Here is a 23,436-nt window from a genome sequence, read left to right on the forward strand (position 1 = left end):
GTTCATTCTCCTTTGACTACTGGGCCTGTAAACTGGACACCTGGCCTGAATTGGCACAATATGCCCTACAAGAGCTCGCTTGCCCTGCTGGTAGTGTGCTATCAGAAAGAGTCTTCAGTGCTGCTGGATTAATCCTGACAGAAAGAAGGACCCGGCTGTCGACCCAAAATGTAGGTGATCTCACCTTCATTAAAATGACCCGTGCCTGGGTTTCAAAGGATTTTGTACCACCTTCCCCTGATGACACATAGGTTGCCAGCAAAATGGCTCTCTTTGTCCTCCTCTTCCTCCGGCTTCTCCAATTCCTCCATTTGCAGCAGCTGAACATCCAGCCTACACCTCAACATATGGCACTTTTTCCACCTCCCTAACTGGGCTGTACCCCCCCACACAACTTTAGCCAAATAACTACCCAGTTTTCAATGTGTTACTATTATTATAAAGTAAATTAAGGATGACAAGCTTAAGTAATAAGAATTGATGTTGTTGCCATTGAAATGGGCACTGTAGGTGTGTTTACTGTCCTTCACTCACTGCCGATTTTTATTCCCCATTGACTTGCATTGGGGTCGGGTTTCGGTCGGAACTCCGACTTTTGCAGATAGTCGGCCGATTTCGTTTGATTCGACTTCTGGTAAAGTTGGTTGGTCCGAAACCCAACTCGACCCTCCCGGAGGCAAAGTCGCTCATCTCTAGTAATGAGCATAATGGAAATCAATGGGAAAGCCAATTTTCTTTCTGCAAAACCTACAAAGAGGTCTGACTCCGATATTCATCCAGTCACTCCCTCAGGACTCTTGCATGCATCTGCCATCCTTGGCGCCCACCAAGCATGATACATTATATGGATGAGTAATTGAGTACAGTAACACATTTTAACACTTTTTGGAGTGTTTTAAATCATAGAAATGTACCCAGACCACATAATACTGTATGGCTGAGAAATAAATGTAACCCTACAAAAAATTTTTTATTAATCACAGGAAATGTACCCCAGACCATGGAATAGTATATGGATGAGAACTGTAATCCAGAAATTTTAAAAATACTTTTTTGTAGTATTAGCCATCAAAGAAATATGCCATAAAACACGTGAAACTATATGGCTGAGAAATGTAATTAATTTAATTTTTTAAATTAATTTAATTTTTGAACTTTTTTTTAGTTTCATAGATTACAGGAAATGTACCCCAGACTACGTAATACTGTATGGGTGACATATTTAAACCTGCAAAATTTTTAATTTTTTGGAGTGTTATATATTTAAAAAAATAATCCAGAACACAGAATAATGTATGGGTAAGAAACTTAAGCCAGGGAAATTTTTTGACCATGTTTTGAGTGTTATATAACACAAAAAAGTAATAAACATCATGTAATACTCGATGGATCAAAGTATATTAAATTTTTTCACTCCCCCCAAAAAACTAGTGCTTCTCACAAAATTAGAATATTATTAATAAGTTAATTTGAGTTCTTCAGTACAAAAAGTGAAACTCATTATATAGAGTCATTACTAACAGAGTGATCTATTTCAAGTGTCTATTTCTGTTAACGTTGATGATTATGGCTTACAGTTAGGGATGGTCGAGTCTACTCGCTAGGACTCGTTACTCGGCGAATAGTAAGGGACTCGCTGGACTCGTTACTCGGCGAGTCTCCCAGTGATTACTCGCACAGTAACGAGTCCAATGCAAATCAATGGCAATCCTAGTTTTGTCAGAGTTTTTTTTCTCACTCGCTAGACTCGCTATATCACATCGCTGTCAACAGCGAGTCTGAGCGAGTCTGAGCGAGTCTACGATTCCGAGTCCTGTATACTGGATTCGGGACTCGCTTATACAGAATCTGTTATGTTCCTACAAGTTTCCAAGACAGCCTATGTCAACACACAGCGATTGTAAGCGAGTCTGAGCGAGTCTACGAATCCCGAGTCCTGTATACTGGATTCGGGACTCGCAAATATAGAATCTGTTATGTTCCTACAAAGCTTCCGAGACAGCCTAGCGTGTTAGGTCAGAAAACTTTTTTAGATGGACAAGCATGTTAGCCAGTCATATTCAGTAATGTTGGTTGTGGCAGGACTATGATTGGCTTCTGTCCATCGTGATGCCTATGTCATGTATGAGAGGCGAGGCTGTATATAAGCCTTTTCCACCGCCATTTCCTCTACATTCCTGAGAGATCTGAGATAGAGCAGGGTGAGGTAGATGCTTGAGCAGATCATAGGGATTGTCAGTTAGTGTAGGGAAACTTCAAGATTCCTTATATTAAACCCAAACAGCTCTTCTGAGAGCTACCAGGAGGACAGAGGAGTACTGTGTAGACTGTAGGCAGGCAGGCAGGGAGGATCAAGCCTTACAGTGCAGTGCACAGTGCAGGGACTAGTGTGCAGCTTCACTGCTAGGTGTCAGCACACACACTTACCCCGCCAGCAAGTGACGCCTACAGCACCACCTAACTCCATCTCGGTGACTGTGCATTTGTCAACAATGTCACAAAAACCACAATTTCCCAAAAAAGAGGTTGCAAAGGGACGAGGTCGTGGCCGTAGCAGTGCAGGGAACATCACTTGAGCGATCTCCCTCCAGGCTGTAGTCCGCTGGATGTTATGCCCATAGGCAGGGTCAGTGGGGAGCCAAAGCAGGGGCCGTGCCTCCACCAGATCAATCAACTGCAGCGTGTTGACAGTGACACGGGCCATGATTGCTCTGTATTGCTCTGTGTGTGTGTGCGTATGTCAACTCGACTCGGATTATTTCCTGTTTGCTCAAAGCATGGTGTGTGCTAGAGAAAATCGCTTCCCTCGCCTCATCGGCACTAAATAAGACAAACAAATGCGAGTTTGGACTCGGACACAGCAGCAACAAACTGTTGCGAGTGGGGTTTACAAATCGCCAATGCAAGCGCTTTCCGAGACACATCTGCAATTTGTAAATCACACATTACTCGCTAAGACTCGCTTCCCCATTCATTAACATTGGACTCGCTAGACTCGCAACGAGTAGCGAGTCCCGGGCTCGGACTTGCTAGAGTCAAGCGATTCCGAGTAATTTAGGACTCGCCCATCACTACTTACAGCCAATGAAAACCCCAAAGTCATTATCTCAGTAAATTAGAATAATTAACAAAAAACACTTTCAAAGGCTTCCTAAGCATTTAAAAAAGTCCCTTATACTGTTTCAGTAGGCTCCACAATCATGGGGAAGACTGCTGACTTGACAGATGTCTAGAAGGGAATCATTGACACCCCACAAGGAAAGTAAATTTTGCATTTCGTTTGGAAATCAAGGTCCCAGAGTCTGGAGGAAGAGTGGAGAGTCACACAATCCAAGCTGCTTGAGGTCTAGTGTGAAGTTTCCACAATCAGTGATGGTTTGGGAAGCCATGTCAACTGCTGGTGTAGGTCCACTGTGTTTTTTCAAGACCAAAGTCAGCGCAGCCGCCTACCAGGAAATTTTAGAGCACTTCTTGCTTCCCTCTGCTGACAAGCTTTTTGGAGATGGAAATTTCATTCTCCAGCAGAACTTGGCACCTGTTCACACTGCCAAAAGTACCAATACCCTGGTTTAAGAATAACAATGTCACTGTGCTTGATTGGCCAGCAAACTTGCCTGACTTTAACCCCATAGAGAATCTATGTGGTATTGTCAAGAGGAAGATGAGAGACACCAGACCCAACAATGCAGATGAGCTGAAGGCTGCTATCAAAGCAACCTGGGCTTCCATAACACCTCTGCAGTGCCACAAGCTGAACGCCTCCATGCAAAGCAGTATTGACGCAGTAATTGATGCAAAAGGAGGCCTGACCAAGTATTGAGTGCATTTACTGAACATACATTTCAATAGGCCAAGATTTGGATTTTAAAATCATTTTTCAAGCTGTTGTTATAAAGTATTCTAATTTACTGAGATAATTACTTTTGGATTTTCATTGGCTGTAAGCCATAATCAACATTAACAGAAATAAACACTTGAAATAGATCACTCTGCTTGAAGAACTGAAATAAATTAACTTTTTGATGATATTCTAATTTTGTGAGAAGCACCTGTATTTACCAATGAACAGCCCTAATCCCTGCCTACAGACTGGATTCTGTCACTATCCCTGCTCCTGCGAATCTCTGTCCCGGCCTAGGCTTAATGCCTAGTATGCTTGTATGTGATACAAACTGCAAAGCAATGATTAGCCTTTAGAAGGGCTGTTAATATGATGGCTCAGCGTCATCACCAGTATCAACTCTACAGGCCTTTGATTTGTTGTACTGTGCACCCAGGCCTAGACACGTACACTCTCCCTCCAATGCGAAGTGTCACAGAGCTGTGCAATTGCGTCAGTGTGCCGAGTCGGGGGTGCCTGTTCATTTAAAAGCCCAAATGATGTCACTCGGCCAGCCAGTCACAGTAATGCCACAACCAAGATGTGTACGGCATTACAGTGACTCACAGGCATGTAAGGAGTAGTACCGGAGCTGGGGTGCCTTTTACGTGCCATGTTACGTGTCATATGCTGCGGAGCAAAGGCTCGCTCTAGCGGTATTTCATGTTAGACCCAGCACCGTGCCAGATTCCGTAAGGCACGGGAGAACTGCCCATAACCCAGAAACTCCATTGAGATGAACCGCACCCCTGTTGTCGGTGCCACCGTTGGATTCCGGCCAAGTAGAGACTCCGTCGGGACGACCCGCACTGCTGTTGCCGGTGCCACCGTTGGATTCCGGCCAAGTAGAGACTCCGTCGTGATGACCCGCACCGCTGTTGCCGGTGCCACCATTGGAACCATGATCCCTCCTACGTCTGAAGACTACATTCCGATAAGTTTAAGCTCTTCCTTTCTGAACTCTCATTCGTCCTTTACCGACCCTGTCATGCTCCCAGTTACACCCTGTCCATACTCCTTTACCCGTCCTTTGCCCTATTACTACCCCTTCCTGCCCCGTTATTCCCTTTGTGGAGTATATTTGTTGTTAATAAAATCCTGTTAACTCTTGATCTGTCTCCTGGCGACATCCCTCATTCCTGCGATTTCTACGGGCAATCCCACATGCTTATTGGCTAGATCTAGCTCCAAAAATGAGTGGTGGGAATTCGAGTTTTACATAGAGCACCGCCCATTACTCCCCGAGTAACGAATACACCTGAGCACCGTGATACTCCTAGCATGTTTGCTCATCCCTAATATTAATAGTTCACCCCTCACCACATTATAAGATGAACTGTAAGGGAGTGGAAGAAGCTATTAACGCATCTCCCCCTGAAGATCTTATACCAATATAACGCATTGACCTATGCAGCAGCAATTAGTTAGCTTACAGAGAGCCCATCTTGGGAGGTGTCAAATGGACATTAGGAACTCAGTTCCTGCTTGTTAGGGAGTTGTAGAAGAGGCTTGAAAGGAGAAGGAGAATTTTGCAGACCAGGATTGAATCAGGGAGTTGTGTGTGTTGAAGAAAGAAGACTCTACCCAGGTAGCAAGTTCTGAAGAAACCAAGTATCAAGTGGCAGAAGTAGTCCTTCATAGCAGGCAAGTGAGGCACCTACAGCAAGCATTATCTGATAAGGAAGATTTAATGTGGCCCGACCTAAGGGTACCGTTACACCTAGCGACTCACCAGCGATCCCGACCAGCGATATGACGCTGTCAGGATCGCTGGTGCATCGCTAAGTGGTCGCTAGTGAGCTGCCACACAGGCAGATCTCACTAGCGACATTGCTGGGGACGGGGATCGCTACTTACCTGTCAGACGCGGCGATCCTGCGTCCTCCCGCCCGGCTCCACGCGTCACTCATCGTCACAGCAGGAAGCGCCGCAGGAAGTGACCGACGAGGAATGATCCAGGAGCTTCTCGCGCGATCAGCGATAACCAGTGGGGGAGCCGGTCGGAGGTAAGTATCACATGCAGCGATATCGCTAGCAATATCGCTGCAACCTCACAAAATCGGTGACTTTACAGCAATATTGCTAGCGATATCGCAGTGTGTAACGGGGGCTTAAGGGTCAAAGATAATCCTGGCCAAACCGGGACACATTATCTCCTAAGGAAGTGTAAACGGATACTAAGATGCAGCGGTGAGCCAGGAAGTGAACAGCCCAAATGAAGCAGAAGTTGAAAATAGTTGTGAGGGCCCCTAGTGACCCATCTCAACCCAGGAGGCTCTCACTAGAACAGAAGATGGAGGACCTCATGTTAACCTGCTCTTTCAGAGTAACAAGCAATATGAGAAATGTGCTGCCACATGTAACTGTCAAGTCTATGCTTCTGACCTGTGCAGAACATGTATTCTTTAATTGCCATGCCCGCTACTGGATGTACATGTTTTACTAGCACGTTTAGAAACGAAAAGTATATTTTTGCACTTCTGTCTCTCTTATCCATTTCTACTTTGTAATGCGGCAGTGTGAGGTCTGCAGTTGTGTCTATGAGAGGTAACACACAAACTCAGACAGGTCCCTTTTTCTGTAATGTCCAGGGACACAGAAGTGACCCTCGGCCGGGGTGACCCCGAGCGTTACAAAACTCTTATGTGATATCCAAAAATTTATAAACAAATATTTGACATTTCCACTACCTTAACTTGGCAGAGTTGCCAATATTAAAGGATTATCTCGGCACAACTTACTACCACATTGGTAGGTGAGGTCATATTTACAGATGCTTCCTAGTACACAAGAAAACTGCATTCCTATTTATTTCTTTGCTACTAAATAAGACAGATCTTCCGTATCAAGATATAGAACTACACTCCTTGCACATTTCCAATCTTGTATATAAAAGGCCTGAAATCACTTTTTGACCTCTGAAATACATTTAACCATAACAATGGGACAGAATATTTAACTTCCGTAAGAAAATGTACATTTTTATCTTTTTATTTAGCACAGATTCCTTCACTGCATTTATAAATCCAATATCATCAGAACCTGCAAATCTGTCTGGAACATCGTCATTTAATATATCTTTATTATGTTTGAATACTGTTTGCAAACACCCGTTTATGGTCAAATAAATGCAGTACTTAATTTGTGAGTTCCATAAATTATCTGGATCAGTGACCACAAAAACAAGTTCCTTATCTGGAGGACACATCAGAGCTGTGCATTCCACAAACAGTCCATTAATTGTAACACTGTGCCTTAGTGAACAGAACTGTTTTCTTGCTGAGCTGGGGTACTAGGTTCAAATGAGGTCAAGGGCAACATTTCCATAGGGCTTGTATATTTTCCCAGTGCTTGTGGTTTTCCTCTGTGTACTCTGTTTTCCCTCCACACTCCAAAAAAAATGCTCATACAAAATATAGATTGTGAGCTGTTGTGGGGACAGTGATGTCTTTAAAGCCCAGAGGAATATGTTGGTGCTGTATAAGTAAGTAGAGATGCATGAATCGATTAGTTGGATTTCAGTCCATTGGACAGATCAGTAGTCTTTGCCTAGGTTTGTGAATCTCTTACTGATCGGCCTGCATAATGTTATCTATGCAACAAGCCGCAATGATGACGCCACACCAGCCATAGCTAATCAAAATCTGCGCTGTTGCATTACATATACTGTATATGAATGCTACCCTTTTATGTTATTAAATTGATTTAGTTAGCAAGACAGCATGAAATTAAGCTAGTTCCAATTGGCTCGCTTTTCTAAATGCTGCCATTCTCCTGATATGAGAGTTTTAATCTTACATGGTGTACAGCTTGTTCCCATGGAGTTCCCATGGAGCTCTGCCGCTGGAGCATGGTCTAGTATGTACAGGAGAGGAGTTAGCTACTAATATCCCAGTCATTTCTCTCCAGCGCAGTGATTTCTATGCAGCAGTTAGTTGCTCACCTCCCTCATACTGTCTGAGATCTTGACAGAGTAAAGAGTGAAGTGGTTCAACTACCAAGCCTATCTATGCCTATAATGTGTAGTTACTATGCAGATGGTGAGCTAAAAGCAATTGCTAATTATGCAGGCGAGTAGAGAGTCTATCTATCGCAGAGGTTAGCCTAAATATATATTGTGTGGGCTACTGCTGATGTAAAGTCAGCTGAACTATATTGGCAACCTGGAGAGGTTTGTCTGGAAAATCTGAATAAAATCTGATGGTACTTTTGTAACGGAACCTGGGATGGGCTGAGGTGGTGTACTCAATGCCAAGGTAGACTGGAGTAAGGCTATGTTGAGGGGGTTTAGGAATGTTCGCTGTGTGGATCAGTAGATATCAGTGATGAGTCTCCTTACCTTTTTGTGCCCCGAGCAGCTAGAATATGGAGTTGTGTCCACCCAAATCAAACAACAAAAACCACCAAAGGGGACTTAATTGTTGACCATTACTAAGGGTGCAGTGTACCCTAAAAACTAGTCAGTCTGTGACCAATGGTCAATAATATACTTTTTATACCTTTTTAATGGATTTTCAATAAAGAAGAAGCAAGTTTTTATTCAAAAGAGAGATTCTACTGTAGGTTTAGACTAATCCATGTGAATAGCTGGAAGGACAAGTGTGCATCCATAGACATCAATTAACGTAGGTGCGGCACTGATGTTACCCATGATAAAAAGCTGTGCGCTTACTCATATTGTAGCTGCTGTTAATGCCATCACAATACATAATGCAAAGCGTGAACAATTATTTCACATATTGTAAGATGATAGATGTAAATTTAGAAGACACCTACTTTAAACTTGATGTGCCTTAACAGGTCAAAGTGTTTGGCATATTGCTTCAGGTAATTCAGGAACAGAGCATTGTGCATGAAGTTCGGGAATTCATCTGGTATAGGAAAGTCTGGATAGCACATCATTTCTTTGCAAGCATTTGTGAATACTGAATGGTAGATACTAGCCCTCCCATCTTCTGCATGGTCCTATAGGGAACACCGTCATATAGGAAAAGTAAAGTAAAAATGTAAGGAATTCTCTGAACTCATACAAGAGACATCAAAGATAAGTGATAAGTGACAATACTTCTATACTTCAGTGATTTTTTTTAATTCTGTGCAGGGCTAATAAGGGGTTGTATGGGCATTTAATATAGATGACGTACTGCCAACAGAATCAGACTACATTGAGGCCAAATAAAAAAAACATTCTGCTCTCCTTTAGGCTATATTCTCATGATTAGCTTGGTGCGTTTTTGATGCTGCAGGATTTCTATACATATAATTTAAATTAGGTTACTTGCGTTTTTATTGTGTTCTTAATGCTTCGTGCTTTTGTCTCTTATTGGTGTGGCATGCGTTAAATAAAGCTGCTTTGCTTTTGATACTTTGTTTTTTGCTTTGACAAAACTTTATGGACATACTTAGGTGCTGATTACATGCATTTTTGATGTGTTTGCACAGCGGAGACACACTAAAAACTCAAGTGCATTGTTTTTGCTGAATATTTTCCACATCAAAAGGTAGGTGCATGGGGAAAATCTGCACAGAAAACTCAGCGTACCAGCGAGAGAAATTGATATTCGGCAAATTTGAAATACGCGCCGCAGGCGAGTTTATGCGGCGCAGGAACGAGTAAAGTAGACGTGAGAGTTCTATAATTCCCATCCACTTTAATGGAACTGTAAGATGCTGTATTTGCTTATCGTGGGAATGTACCCTTAGACTTCCTTGAATAAGAGTTCAAGTGCAGTAATCAGAGGCAACTGCGATGCATCTATCCGATCCAGTCAGACGGCCATATAAATCGGGCCAGGATCAGATTACAGTGAACAGACTGGCTAGCAGCTCTCCCTACCCGAGGGACACCTTCATGTATTTATTTCTACGCAACTATCAGGTTCAAGCCGGGAAAGCCGCCGGCCAGTCCGTTCACTGTGTTCCAATCTCAGTCCTATTTATGCAACAGTCTGACTACACCCTTAGCTTATGTAACCTAAATTAGTTCTCCAGGAAACCTCTCTAATCAGTGCATTAAAATGGCACCATGTTGCATTTTGGTGCGCTCGGTGCACCGTCAAAAAGGCGCAGTGCACGCAAAATCCTACTAGCGCACGGCCAGTACACGGTCTGCACACCCTATGCAAAAGATAGGGTGTGCAGATTGCATGCAGCAATGTGCGATACTAGGCGGAGATGACCGGAGGGGGCGCGGCAGTCTGAAACTAGCCTAAGGCCTCTTTCACACATCAGGTTTTCGCCGTCAGGCGCGATCCGGCGCTTTTGACAGAAACCGGATCCGGCGAAATGCAATGCCGGATCCCGTTTCCCCCCCATTGACTTGCATTTGCGCCGGATGGCCATGCGTTTCATCCGGTTTTCGCCGGATCCGGCAATGTGTCGCGATCCGGCGTCTGGAAAAAACGGCTACTGTAACGTTTTTTGTCTCCGGCGAAAAAGCCGGACACGCCGGATCTGGCGCGTCCGGCTTTTTCACACAATGAAAGCCTATGAGCGCCGCAATGCGCCGGATCCGGCAAAAGCCGGATCCGGTTTTTTGGTCTGAGCATGCTCAGTAGCTCTGCCCACAGGAGATATATAAAAGCAAGACAATGGGACCCTCAGCCACACCCAACATGCCACCCAAGCCAAGAACCAGGAGCAGGAGAAGGAAGCAGACATCTGCAGCAGCACCATCAGCACCACCCCAAATGGAGCAGCAAATGGAACATGCTGAGGAGGGGAGTCCAGCAGCAGATGAGAGACGGTAATTATCAAATCCCCCATTCCTCCAAACTAGGGCCATGGAATATCAAGATATTCATTGGCCCTTTGTTTCTCTTTATTCAACAGCCGCCAAAGAGATGCAGCAGCAGCAGAAATGGCATCACTGGCAGCAGCAACAGCAGCAGCAGCAATACCCACAGCCATGGAGTCTGGCCATCAACAGGACAGCACATCTTCTTCTGGGAGCCCTCCCTCGCATCGTCAGCGTTTGACGGTAAGTTTTTATTTCCAAAATCCATCATCTCTGTAATATATGTCTATTCATTGCCTTTTATTTCAAAACAGGAATCACAAGATGAAGAGGAGCTCCCAGAAGAAGAAGGAAGGGGTGGACAGACACCTGGAGTGGGATCACAATTGGTAAGTTTTTTGCATCAAACGCAGAAACACAACATCACACTACACACAACACATAGAAAACAATGTTCTGCAGACCACACACAGCAAACAAATGCCTACATCCAAAGACATAACATTTTTTGTTTTCTTCTCTAGTCTTCCCAATCTGGTGCTCGGCCAAGAGGTCCTCGCAGTGCCTCCCAGGGTCGTCGGCGACAGCAACGCGGCGGTCACCAGCGTGTAAGTATAAATATTTTTGCTTTGTTTTTTTGCACTTTTTATTTCATTTCTTTTGTGGAGGCTAATGTTATTTTTGTCTTTTTCTTTAACAGCCTTCACAGCGTGCTCCCGACTCTGACGGTGAGGATGGAGGACTCGATGTGGACCACCTCATCGATCTCGTCAGACAAAGGGAGCCGCTCTGGAATATGGCTGACCGCCGCCACGCTGACCTTATCGTTACCCGACGACTCTGGGAGGAAATCTGTTCGCTCCTTGTGGGCCGCTGGGAGGACCTCGATGTTCGGGCCCAGATTAAAGAGCGTAAGTATATACAGTACCGGTTGCTTGATGTAAACCAGTGTTTCCCAAACTCCAGTCCTCGTGGTCCCCACGGATCATGTGTTCAGGATTTCTATTTACTATGGAAATCCTGAAAACATGACCCCTGGGGACCATGAGGACTGGAGTTTGTGAAACACTGATGTTGTATAGTAACCACTCCTTTCTCGTTTCAGGGAACAGAATTGTGAATCGGTGGCGGTCTGTGAGGGATCGTTTCAAGAAGGAGTTCAATAAAGAGATGCGGGCCCCGAGTGGATCTGGAGGACGCAGGAGCAAGTACAAGTACGCACAAGCCCTGTCGTTCCTCCGGGAAACAATGCTCACCAGAAGGTAAATATTACACACCACATGTGAAAAAAAATGTTAGATGTAACTTTTTTTTTTCAGCCAGGGCCATACCATGTCAGTATTTTAATTGTTTTTTTTTCTCTTTATTCCACAGCACGGTGAGCAGCACTCGGGAGCCTGCACGATTGGACCCTTCTGAGGCGATCCCTGAGGAGACCGGCACCGAGGGACACTTCGACCACCCCGGTACATCTGCACCTTCCCAGCCTTCCCACACATTCGACCCATCTGTCCCATCCACCAGCACAGGAGCATCGTGGCCGCCTACATTACATGAAGCTGCTGGTGAGGAGATCACTTTCCCTTTACCCCACCCTTCTGCCCCTGCCACCTCTAGTACACCTGCGGGTACTGGGCGGCAGCGGCAGAGGGGTCAGGAAAAGAGTTATGCGCAAGAGTTCTTGCATCTGAATGCATCTTTCCAGAACTGTCTAAAAGTCTTGTCAGAGCAAATCTCCGCAGGCTTTCAGCAGATCAACTCCAGCATTCTGGAGGTGAAGACACTTCTGCAAACCATGCATTCAGAAGCAAGATCTTCGCCAAACCACACCTTTTTCAGGTCTGTTGTGGAGCGCATGGCAACACTATCTCCTACCCAGCAGATGCATGTAATGCATTCGTGCCACGGTGCTCTACAGCAGGTTACCTCCCAACCTCCACCTCCCACCACTGTAGTTCCTCCACCTGCACCCCCTCCAGCCACTTTCCATCCTCCCCCTCCTATTACATCTGCACCCCCTCCAGCCACTTTCCATCCTCCCCCTCCTATTACATCTGCACCCCCTCCAGCCACTTTCTATCCTCCCCCTCCTATTACATCTGCACCCCCTCCAGCCACTTTCCATCCTCCCCCTCCTATTACATACCAGCAACCTCACCAGTACCAGCAACCTCCCCAGTACCAGACATCTCCCCACTTCCAGCAACCTGCCCCGTACCAAACTCCTTCCCCGTACCAAACTCCTTCCCCGTACCAAACTCCTTCCCCATACAACTTTCCATCAACATCATCTGCTCCTACAGTCCCTGCCCAACCCTCCACTCCACCGCCCACCACCTCTTCTGCCTCCAACATGTCCACCCATTCTGTAGCTTTTTCCACACCTTCACCTCTAACTGTTCCTTCCCCACCACGATCCCAGTCCTCTCTCCACACACCCAGTGTCGAAGTGTCCCGCAGCCCCTCCAGCAGTATTTCCACCCCACACTACACAGATTTGTAATGTGTGTTTTTTAATAAAAATGCCCATTGGGTTTAAAACCTTTATTAAAAAAGTTTTTTGCACTTTAAAAACATTTTACAAAAAAAAAAAAATTTTAAATAAAAGTTAAATTATCATTTCACAATGGTTGTCTGTCTTTTCTTCCTGCGGCGAACTATGTTTAAAAAAAAGGTTAAATACAGGGTATTTCAAAGGTAAAAAGGTATTCAAAACCAGGTATATAACTGTGGGTAAATTTTAGCTTTTTGCCACAGTTGTGTTCCTGGTTGTGTTTGAAGCAAAGTATTTCACCTAAAAAGTTGTGTTTATTGTTGGTGATTTCCTAACAATGTACACAACTTTTGTTAAAAGGTGAAATACTTTGCATAAAACACAACCAGGTACACACCTGTGGCCTAAAGCTAAAAATAGTAGACCATGACAAGATAGCCAACTTTGGTTGGCAAAGGTATATACTGTTGGTCCAGAAGGTACACAAGTTTGGTTAGGGCACAAATCTTTCACACTCTGTCATCCTGCCAGTGTACTCTGCCTTGAGGGGCCACAAGGGTCAATTTTAAAAACCGGATCCGGCGTAATCCGTCGAAAAACGGATAGAAAAACGGATGAACCGGATGAGACGGATCCGGTTTTGTCTGTCAAGAACAAGACGGATCCGGCAGAAAACCGGATCCGGCACATCAGGTTTTACAAAACATTTGCCGGATCCGGCATTCCGGCACGACGCCGGATCGCGCCTGACACCGAAAACCTGATGTGTGAAAGTAGCCTAAGGCCGCTTTCACACGTCAGTGTCTCCAGTACATGTTGTGACAGTTTTCACACGTAAACCCATTCAAATGAATGGGTCTGTGCACATATCTTTGCTTTCTCATGGACCGTGTGTCCGAGTGAACCACACATCAACATGTCCGTTTTTGTCCAGCTGCACAGATCACGCAGACCCATGCAAGTCAATGGATGCCGTCCGTGTGCGTTTTTAAAGTTATAGGGTTAATATTGAAACAAACAGTTTCTTTACTAGCCAGGTGTCTAGACCTTGACATATTTGTTACGCCAAAGGACTACTAACACAAGCCAAAGCTGAGATGTCATTGAGACAAATGTTTTTGACACACTTTAAATACATAATCACTAATGGATCACACCTTTGACATCTCTAACCATTTAATTACCGCTTTAACCCTTCATTTTCAGATTCATACCTTTGGCTCTTGCACCTATCCACACGGACAGCACACGGATCACATACGGATGGTACACACGGACACATGAACAGCACTTGGATGCAACACGGATGTGACACACAGACACAGATATCTCCGGTACCATTTTTTCTGGTGCTGGAAATATCAGGACATGTGAAACCGGCCTTAGAGGGCAACTGTTGTTGATACAGAGGATTCATTGCACCACCCGCTTCATAAGAGCCTACTCAGGACATATGCACCCGACATGTGAAATACATGTAATTATTCCCACAAAAATTAGTGACTTTTTAATGCCCATTTTCAGGCATGCAATGCTTGAGGAATTGACCCATAACTGCTTTTATAGAAAAATAAAAGCATCAAGAAACTTACCATAAAATTCCATAGTCCACCAACACAGTCACTTTTTTCAAAGCAGGTTACATGAAGGCCAACTTCTAAACTGCATTTAAGAGCTGCAAGTCCACTTATACCAGAGCCGATTATCGCTACGGTTGATGCCATGATCTGTATAAATTTATAAAAGCATGAAATTTCAGTTAATCTGTCTCATAGTCAAAAGTTTCTAATTCCACAGAAACCTAAATACATATATACTGAAAGCTCATACAAAAGAACAATTATGGGAGAGTTTGTGGGCCAGTGTATATCTAAACAATTCAGTTGGGTATCACGGGTAAAGCTCAATAAAATTGGAAAAGCAACAAATTTTAGCAAAACAGTCTTTTTCTGCCGATCCATTCCTGTCTATGCAAAACCGCACCAAAAACTGTGATTCATTTTTTTTTTAAATTAAAACAGGAAATGCGTGGTTTGCTATTATATACAAATGGAAACGCTGCAAAGAATTTGATGCATTTTTTAATATGCATTTAAAAATGTGCATTTTCTCATTTTGACATAAAATCTTTGCCAAAATAAATGTTAAAAATACCTGTGATTATACCTTTGGGCTATGTACACACAGAGTTTTTCGAAGAGTTTTGGTAGCAGAAATTGCTGCTATAGAAAACATACACTCTGGTAACAAAATATCAAGGAATAAGAAAACATTATTTATAAATAAGACCAGATAAAGTTAAATAAGACAAAAACAGCAATCAAAATCTTGAATGCCGAGAATACAGAAAAAGGATTTCAGGAGTATAAAGATCTCAATAAGGAAAGTAAAGAAATCAAGCTGGCAAAGTTATCTACAGAGAAACAAATCACCAGCAACATTAAAATAAATCCTATAAATTTTATCAAACACATCAATGCCAAAAAGGAAAAAAATGGAATGTATAGGACCCTTAAAAGATGATAAGAATGAGCTAATTATAGAGGACAAAGAAAAGGCTGAGATATTAAACAGGCACTTTTCATCCACATTCACCAATGACCTGTCTGTTCCAGTGATCTTTCAACAAGGCAAAAACCAAAGATCGCCACCAGATATAACTAGTTTAATGCAAAAAAAAAAGCACAATTGCATCTGAGAAAATTAAATATTGACAAATCCCCCAGGCCAGATGGCATTCATCCACAGATACTGAGGGAATTGAGCTCAGTAATAGACAGACCACTGTATCTCATATTCTTACACTCTTGTAACAGGCATTCATGTGGAAAAGGGCTGAGAACAACTGAGCCTAGCCTGTAGACACATAGCCATGGGGAACCACATCACTATAAGGGTGGTTTCACATGTCAGTGCCTCCAGTAAGTGTAGTGACAGTTTTCTTACATACCAGAGACACTGACACACGTAGACACATTCAACTGAATGTGTCTCAGCAGATGTCAGCGTGTTTTCATGGACCATGTGTGCAAAACACGGAGACATGTCCGTTTTAACACGGACACATGGCCAGCAACACGTGCTGCACACGTTCAAATGGAGAACAATGTACACTGTCCTCTGTACGTAACTGACGAAGGTCCGGTGTGACCGAAACTTTTTGCTGTACTACACCTTATCGACTGAATTAAAGTTCCTTACGTTTTTGCATCATAAGTTGAGTGCCAGGTTCTTTTTTTGATTGACCTTCAGCTCAGTTGACCTGAGTTGGAGCTAGGCTCGTGAAAAGATATCTGGGCTTTATGGACATTAGACCTGTGGATCCTTGCATGTGGAAAGGATATAAGACCAATAAGTGGCTTCACATGCACGGATCCACATGTCACATGTGCTAGAAGCCCAAATATCCTTTATACCATAATCAGATGTTGCCCTGCCTACTTCCAGTGCTGTCTCTGCACTATTACTAAGATTTCTTTATACTGGCTGCAATGGTTACATCATAACTAGACATGAGCGAATATCGTTGGCTCCCTCCTTATTCGGCTCGCTAATAGAGCTTACCGAATAGATGCAGCGGGAATCCGGCTTCCTGGAGCGCTCACGATAATCAGCTGTTTGGCTCTGCAGCTACTTACGTGGCGACTGTGTGACAATCACAACACACAGGCTCTCCATGCAACTTTGCAGAGTAATAATATGAAAAAGAAAAGAAGTGTGTAGAGTGGACGCGATCAACCCCAAAGTCAACAAAATATAGCATGATATTATCAAAAAATTCTTTATTGTTAGCATACAAAAGAAAAACACACAAGTGACAAAGATGGGATTAAAACCAATTAAAAAGGCAAAAACAAATTAGCCATAAATAACACTCCAAAGAAACAGGTTCTGAGGTGGGAACCTGATATTACCCCCTCCAATATGCTGGGCAAAGACCTACAAAATTAAATGCCTGGAAATGTAAATACATACATGAAAAAAGACCTGTATGAAAACAAATGCTGGATATAAAAATGTAGCATGAAAAGGCATGAAGTACACAAAGCGCAAACAATATGTACAAATGAGAGACTGGACAAATGATCCTAATTGTAGAAAACCACAAATGACCATGGATACAAGGACCCTTATTAATGAAATAGTGGTTAACACAAAAAGGTAACAACCCCATACATGGTTTGCAGTTCCCAAAATGGGCTATCTAAATAATCCATGAGGCATTGAATACACAAAGCGCAAACAATTTATGTAACATGGAGAATAGATAAATAACCCTAATTGCAGATGACCACAAAAAACCATAAAGACCCTTGTTGTTGGGATAATGGTTTTCACAAAAAGGTATGGACCCAATACATGGTTTGCAGTTCCCAGGGTAGGCTATCTAGATAATCCATAAAATATGGTGCCTCCAAGGAAACAAAGAAGCCTCCACTTGTGCATAACTGTATGCAAATGAAAATATATATACACAAGAAAACACTATAACCTCAGGAGAAGGCTAAAGTGTCTCCAAAATAAGAGACATGTCATTGCATAGAATGCCTAGCGATAACACACCCAAAAGGGTGAATCATATAGAGGTCTGGAAATGAGGCCAAATGCCCGCAAGATCTAAAAACAGGAGGGGGGGTAACACCCCACGCGTATCGCCACCTCTGGCATGGCTTCCTCAGGGGAGATGGAGGTGAGCCCTAGTCACAAGCGGCGTCCTTTTTATATGCCATAAAATTACTTACAAAAGGTAGGCCAGTTCAGCGTTCTTAGGGCTGGCGTCCGGAAATGACAAATGTGCAGGCGCCGAAGTTAAATCAAAACCGAAACCTAAGTGTCAGGAGACGGCACAGGCGCAGTTTGAATGAATGCCATGCAGACATAACTGCGCATGTGTAAAGAGAAGGGAGACCACAGATGATTCAGCAACCAAAGGGCTGGCATCCAGAAAGAACAGGTGCGCAGGTGCCAAAAGTAGATCAAGGCAAAGGCCTAAGAATCAAATACAACACAGGCGCAATGATGAATAAATGTCAAACAGGCATAACTGCGTGTATATGAAAGAGACAGACACTCTATAATAACATGTAGCCAAATACTGCAGTATCAAATAGGCGGCGCTAGCGCAAAAAAGATCAAAAACCTGGCGGACCTAACCACGCTGACATATAACCTGCAATAAATAATAGACAAAAACAGGAGGATAATTAATACGCATGCGCCATAGAAACACTGATACCATTGCACTACGAGTACATCGCTAACGGAAAATACCATGTGGAGAGAAGCAAAAAAGATATATAAGTACACAAATGTCCAAAATAATATAATAATACACGCGCATAGCAAGGATATACAAGCATCCTATTGAATAAACGGATATTATTTATGAATGACGCACCTATAGCATAAATATATATATTTGTGAATGAATAACGCTTATGAAAAAAGCGTAACCTAAAATGCTAAATTAGAGAATGTAAATAAAAGAAACAAAACGGCGCATCCACTGTGTGAAACCTTTAAAACACAATTGTAATGGTGAGGCAAGGAGAGACTCACCTGATAGGGTTGTGAAACGTCGGTCACAACACCTACAAACGCATGAAACAGCTGCTGCAGTCTGCACAGGGTCCAAGGACTTGTAAGTGAAGATGACTTTAAGGTGCAATGATACAGCAGCGCAGTGTAGGTATAATTCAAGGAAATTTATTGGTGCCTACGCGTTTCCTGAGCTGTCCCAGCTCACTTCATCAGGGCTTGATACAAGCATGCAATGCAGGAGTTTATATACAATCCAAAGTGGAAAAAAAAAAAAAAAAGGGGGCAGGATAAGTAACTGCCACATCAGCAAGGCAATGGTATAAAACTGAAAAAGATACATTTCAGCTCACCTCTTGTAAGTTCGTAAGAACTATTGAATAGCTCTGAGCGCGGACACGTCTCTGCCAGGACGTATAATGACTCCAAGAGAAGGAAGAAAGGTCCAGCTCCAGAAATTTAAAATCCAGGATTTTTATTGTATCATGTTTAAAATACATTCATGGCTGCTTGTGATCAAATAACGGCAACAAAATTCACCGCATGGGGATATTCTCCAGGTCTCTGTACGCGTTTCGAGCACAAATGCTCTTAGACTCAGAGTAGCTGTGGAATATCAGCTGAACCACATATAAAACTTGGTCACAGGTGATCTAATCAGAAGTGAACAATTTATACAAAAATAATAAAAACAAACACAAAAACACATTAATACATAACATAATAGAAATATATATAAAAATTCATTAGTACAGCATAAATTCCTTCTTTTTAAATTTAATCTCAGAGGAACACATGTATCAAGCACAGAGGCGTATCTAGGCTTTCTGGCACCCAGGGCAAGAATTAGGTTCGGCGCCCCCCCCCCCCCCCCCCCCCCCAAGTACATATGCGACTTGCACAGTTAGTCATGTACCCACGAGCTGCTCTCCCTAATGATCTCAATGTTCAGTAAAAAACTGAAAGCAGGAAGAGAAGCTCGTTGTCACAGGACCATAACTATGAAAATCGCATATGAGTGAAGTGTCCATGTGATGACTACTGGAACCTGCAGAGCTGAATCCTGACATTGCAGCTTCTGAATTCTCACAACGAATGCATTGCACACTTTTAGGATTCTCCCTTGCCGATGTACAGTCATGTCAGCACAAGTATGTGATTTATATACTTCTGGCCACATTCCGACTAGACGTGTCCGGCCTCGCTCCGTTCATTTTCATGGAGTGAGGCCACACATGTCTAGTCAGCATGTGACCGTATGTATGTAAATTTCCGGCACGAGAGAATCCTAACAGCGTTCAGTGAGCACTGTGAGAATTCAGAAGTCTGCAGTCACATAGAATGTCTGCAGACTCAGCGCAAACCTGGACAATCCCTTTAATGCTCCTAACAAATAAAAACATGAGACTTAGTCAGTGTCACAAATAACATTTACATCCAGGTACCTTATAGATGACGTCGTCTCTGCAGTCGTTCTCCTTTTCTTCATCTTGTCCAGACCCCATGATGAGTTTTCTCATCCACAGCCATCTCTGCAGACGTCCATCTTCTCCAGTCTTCTGCAGCAAATCTCCACACGATGCCCTTAAAGATAGAAGTGTTATTATAATGCTCCCAAATAAAAATATCTGCAATATACTGTCACCTCACACTATTCCCCTCCCTCCTCTAACATCCCTCTGTTCACCATACTGTCTCCTCACATATTTACCCCCTCACTCTCTATACTGTCTGCTCACACATATCCCCGACTCCCCATACTGTGTCCACATACATTCACCCGTTCGCACCCCTTACTGTCTGCACCCATCCCCCATACTGTTTCCTCATACTCTTCATTTTGTGTCCTCAAATCTCCACACACACATTAAATACCATCCCCACTCCAAGTCCCCCATCACTAATCCCCCACACACATTAAGTACCCCCCCATCCCCACTCAATAACCCCTCATCCCTACTCCAAAATCCCCCCACACATTATGTACCCCCACTCCAAATCTCCCCACACATTAACCCCCATCCCCACTCATTAACCCCCCCACTCATTAACCCCCATCCAACCCCCATCTCCACTCATTAACCCCCACAGTCATTAACCCCATCTCCACTCATTAACCCCCACAGTCATTAACCCCATCTCCACTCATTAACCCCCCAATCATTAACCCCCATCCCCACATTAACCCCCATCTCCACTCATTAACCCCCCACATTAACCCCCATCACCACATTAATCCCATCTCCACTCATTAACCCCCATCACCACATTAATCCCATCTCCACACATTAACCCCCATCCCCACATTAATCCCATCTCCACACATTAACCCCCATCCCCACATTAATCCCATCTCCACACATTAACCCCCATCCCCACATTAATCCCATCTCCACACATTAACCCCCATCCCCACATTAATCCCATCTCCACTCATTAACCCCCATCTCCACTCATTAACCCCCACACATTAACCCCCATCTCCACTCATTAACCCCCCACTCATTAACCCCCATCCCCACATTAACCCCCATCTCCACTCATTAACCCCCCAATCATTAACCCCCATCCCCACATTAACCCCATCTCCACTCATTAACCCCCCACATTAACCCCCATCACCACATTAATCCCATCTCCACTCATTAACCCCCCATCCCCACATTAATCCCATCTCCACACATTAACCCCCATCCCCACAATAATCCCATCTCCACACATTAACCCCCATCCCCACATTAATCCCATCTCCACACATTAACCCCCATCCCCACATTAATCCCATCTCCACTCATTAACCCCCATCTCCACTCATTAACCCCCACACATTAACCCCCATCTCCACTCATTAACCCCCCACTCATTAACCCCCATCTCCACCCATTAACCCCCCACTCATTAACCCCATCTCCACTCATTAACCCCCATCCCCACATTAACCCCCTTCCCCACATTAAGCCCCATATCCACTCATTAACCCCCATCTCCACTCATGAACACCCCCATCTCCACCCATTAACCCCCCACTCATTAACCCCCATCTCCACATTAACCCCCATCCCCACATTAACCCCCTTCCCCACATTAAGCCCCATATCCACTCATTAACCCCCATCCCCACATTAAGCCCCATATCCACTCATTAACCCCCATCTCCACTCATGAACACCCCCATCTCCACCCATTAACCCCCCACTCATTAACCCCCATCTCCACTCATTAACCCCCATCCCCACATTAACCCCCTTCCCCACATTAAGCCCCATATCCACTCATTAACCCCCATCTCCTATCTTCGGTGGTTCTTCAGCTCCACAGTGGAGCACACTTACCACCAGGGTTCTCTCTGGGTGCCGGGGAGTGACGTCAGCAGCGTGATCACATGACCTGATCACGCTGCTGACGTCGCTCTGACCCGGCGGTCAGAGCTTCAATTGTACTGGTGTCTGTATAGACGCCAGTACAATTGCTGCCTGGGAGTCGGCGCGGCCTCCTTCTCTGCGTCGGCTGTCAGCTTGACAGCTGACACAGAGAACCGCCGACACACAGGACGGGGGGCGGCAGAACGCAGCCCCCGGGGAGAGACACTGCCGACCGCTGCATTAGGCGGCCGGGCGGCCCGACTGCGCCCCCCTGCTGCCTGCGCCCGGGGCAACTGCCCCGGCTGCCCCCCCCTGGATACGCCACTGATCAAGCATATATATACAATGTGCCTCTCGGTTCCTTAAAGGTTTTTCTGTGTCTCCACCTCATAAATCTTCTTCTAATCCTCTCCGCTGCATGAATCTTCAAACCAGATAAATCCCTGTTATAAACAGAAGTAAAATGCTTTGACAGATAAAAACATTCCTAGTAGTAGTTTACCCGACATCATATAGGTGTTCACATGTTCTCTCCTTTACTTTACTGATAGTGGATCCTGCATAGTTTAAGCCGCATTTAGTACATTCAGCTATATAAACCACATAGTTTGAGTTACAATTTAAAAACTCTTTGATCTTATATACCTTACTATTAGTGGCATTAGAGAAAAATATATAAGATACACATGCAAACCTACTACAGGTCTATTGTGGATAATGCATTGGGGTATAACCCTCAAGCATGCTCAGATGACACTCAGTTAGCTGTTAGAGCATAATCAGATGAAGATACACATGCAAAACTTCTGCAGCTCTCTTGTAAATAATACATTGGGGTGTGACCCTCAAGCATGCCCAGATAACACCTAAATAGCTGTTAAAACACAACCAAAATAAAGATATACATGCAAACCTTCTGCAGGTCTATTATAGATAATGCATTGGGGTGTTGCCCTCAAGCATGGTCAGATGACACTTAATTGACTATTAAGGCACAATCAAAATACAGAAACACATGCAAACCTTCTACAGGTCTATTATGAATAATACGTTGGGGTATAACCCTCAAGCATGCTCAGATGACACTTAGTTAGTTGTTAGAGCACAATCAAGATAAAGATACCCATGCAAACCTTCTATAAGTCTATTATGGCTAATGCATTGGGGTATAACCCTCAAGCATGCCCAGATGACACTTCGTTAACTGTTAGAGCACAGTCAAAATAAAGATATGCTCTTAGACTCAGAGTAGCTGTAGAATATCAGCTAAACCACATATATACAACTTAGTCACAGGTGAACTAATCAGAAATGGACAATTTATACAAAAATAATAATGCCAGAAAAAGGAAGAGGTAAAGTGCCTTGACAGATTAGAAACATTCTATTAAAAGTCGTTTAAATAAAAGAGGTTATCCTAATTGGA

The 23,436-nt window shown here is 43.8% G+C and overlaps 1 protein-coding gene across 3 annotated transcripts in view; it reads right to left on the minus strand.

Annotated features, from left to right (window-relative positions):
- The window catches only part of LOC141085919 (flavin-containing monooxygenase 3-like), a 124,377-nt gene that overhangs the window by 21,132 nt on the left and 79,809 nt on the right, over window positions 1–23,436 (minus strand). Inside the window, exons 3-6 of one of the 3 annotated variants that reach the window (XM_073571552.1) lie at window positions 19,002–19,301; window positions 18,670–18,866; window positions 14,703–14,837; window positions 8,657–8,845 (exon numbers count right to left, since the gene is read on the minus strand). In XM_073571552.1, the coding sequence (XP_073427653.1) occupies window positions 8,657–8,845; window positions 14,703–14,834 (321 nt within the window). In that variant the 5' untranslated portion in view covers window positions 14,835–14,837; window positions 18,670–18,866; window positions 19,002–19,301. The remainder of the gene's footprint in view (window positions 1–8,656; window positions 8,846–14,702; window positions 14,838–18,669; window positions 18,867–19,001; window positions 19,302–23,436) is intronic. The other 2 variants (XM_073571551.1, XM_073571553.1) reach the window with 2 other exon arrangements.

Source organism: Dendrobates tinctorius, unplaced genomic scaffold, assembly GCF_039654945.1.
Source record: "Dendrobates tinctorius isolate UK_male_01 unplaced genomic scaffold, ASM3965494v1 ptg000029l, whole genome shotgun sequence".
In the NCBI taxonomy this organism is placed as follows: domain Eukaryota; kingdom Metazoa; phylum Chordata; class Amphibia; order Anura; family Dendrobatidae; genus Dendrobates; species Dendrobates tinctorius.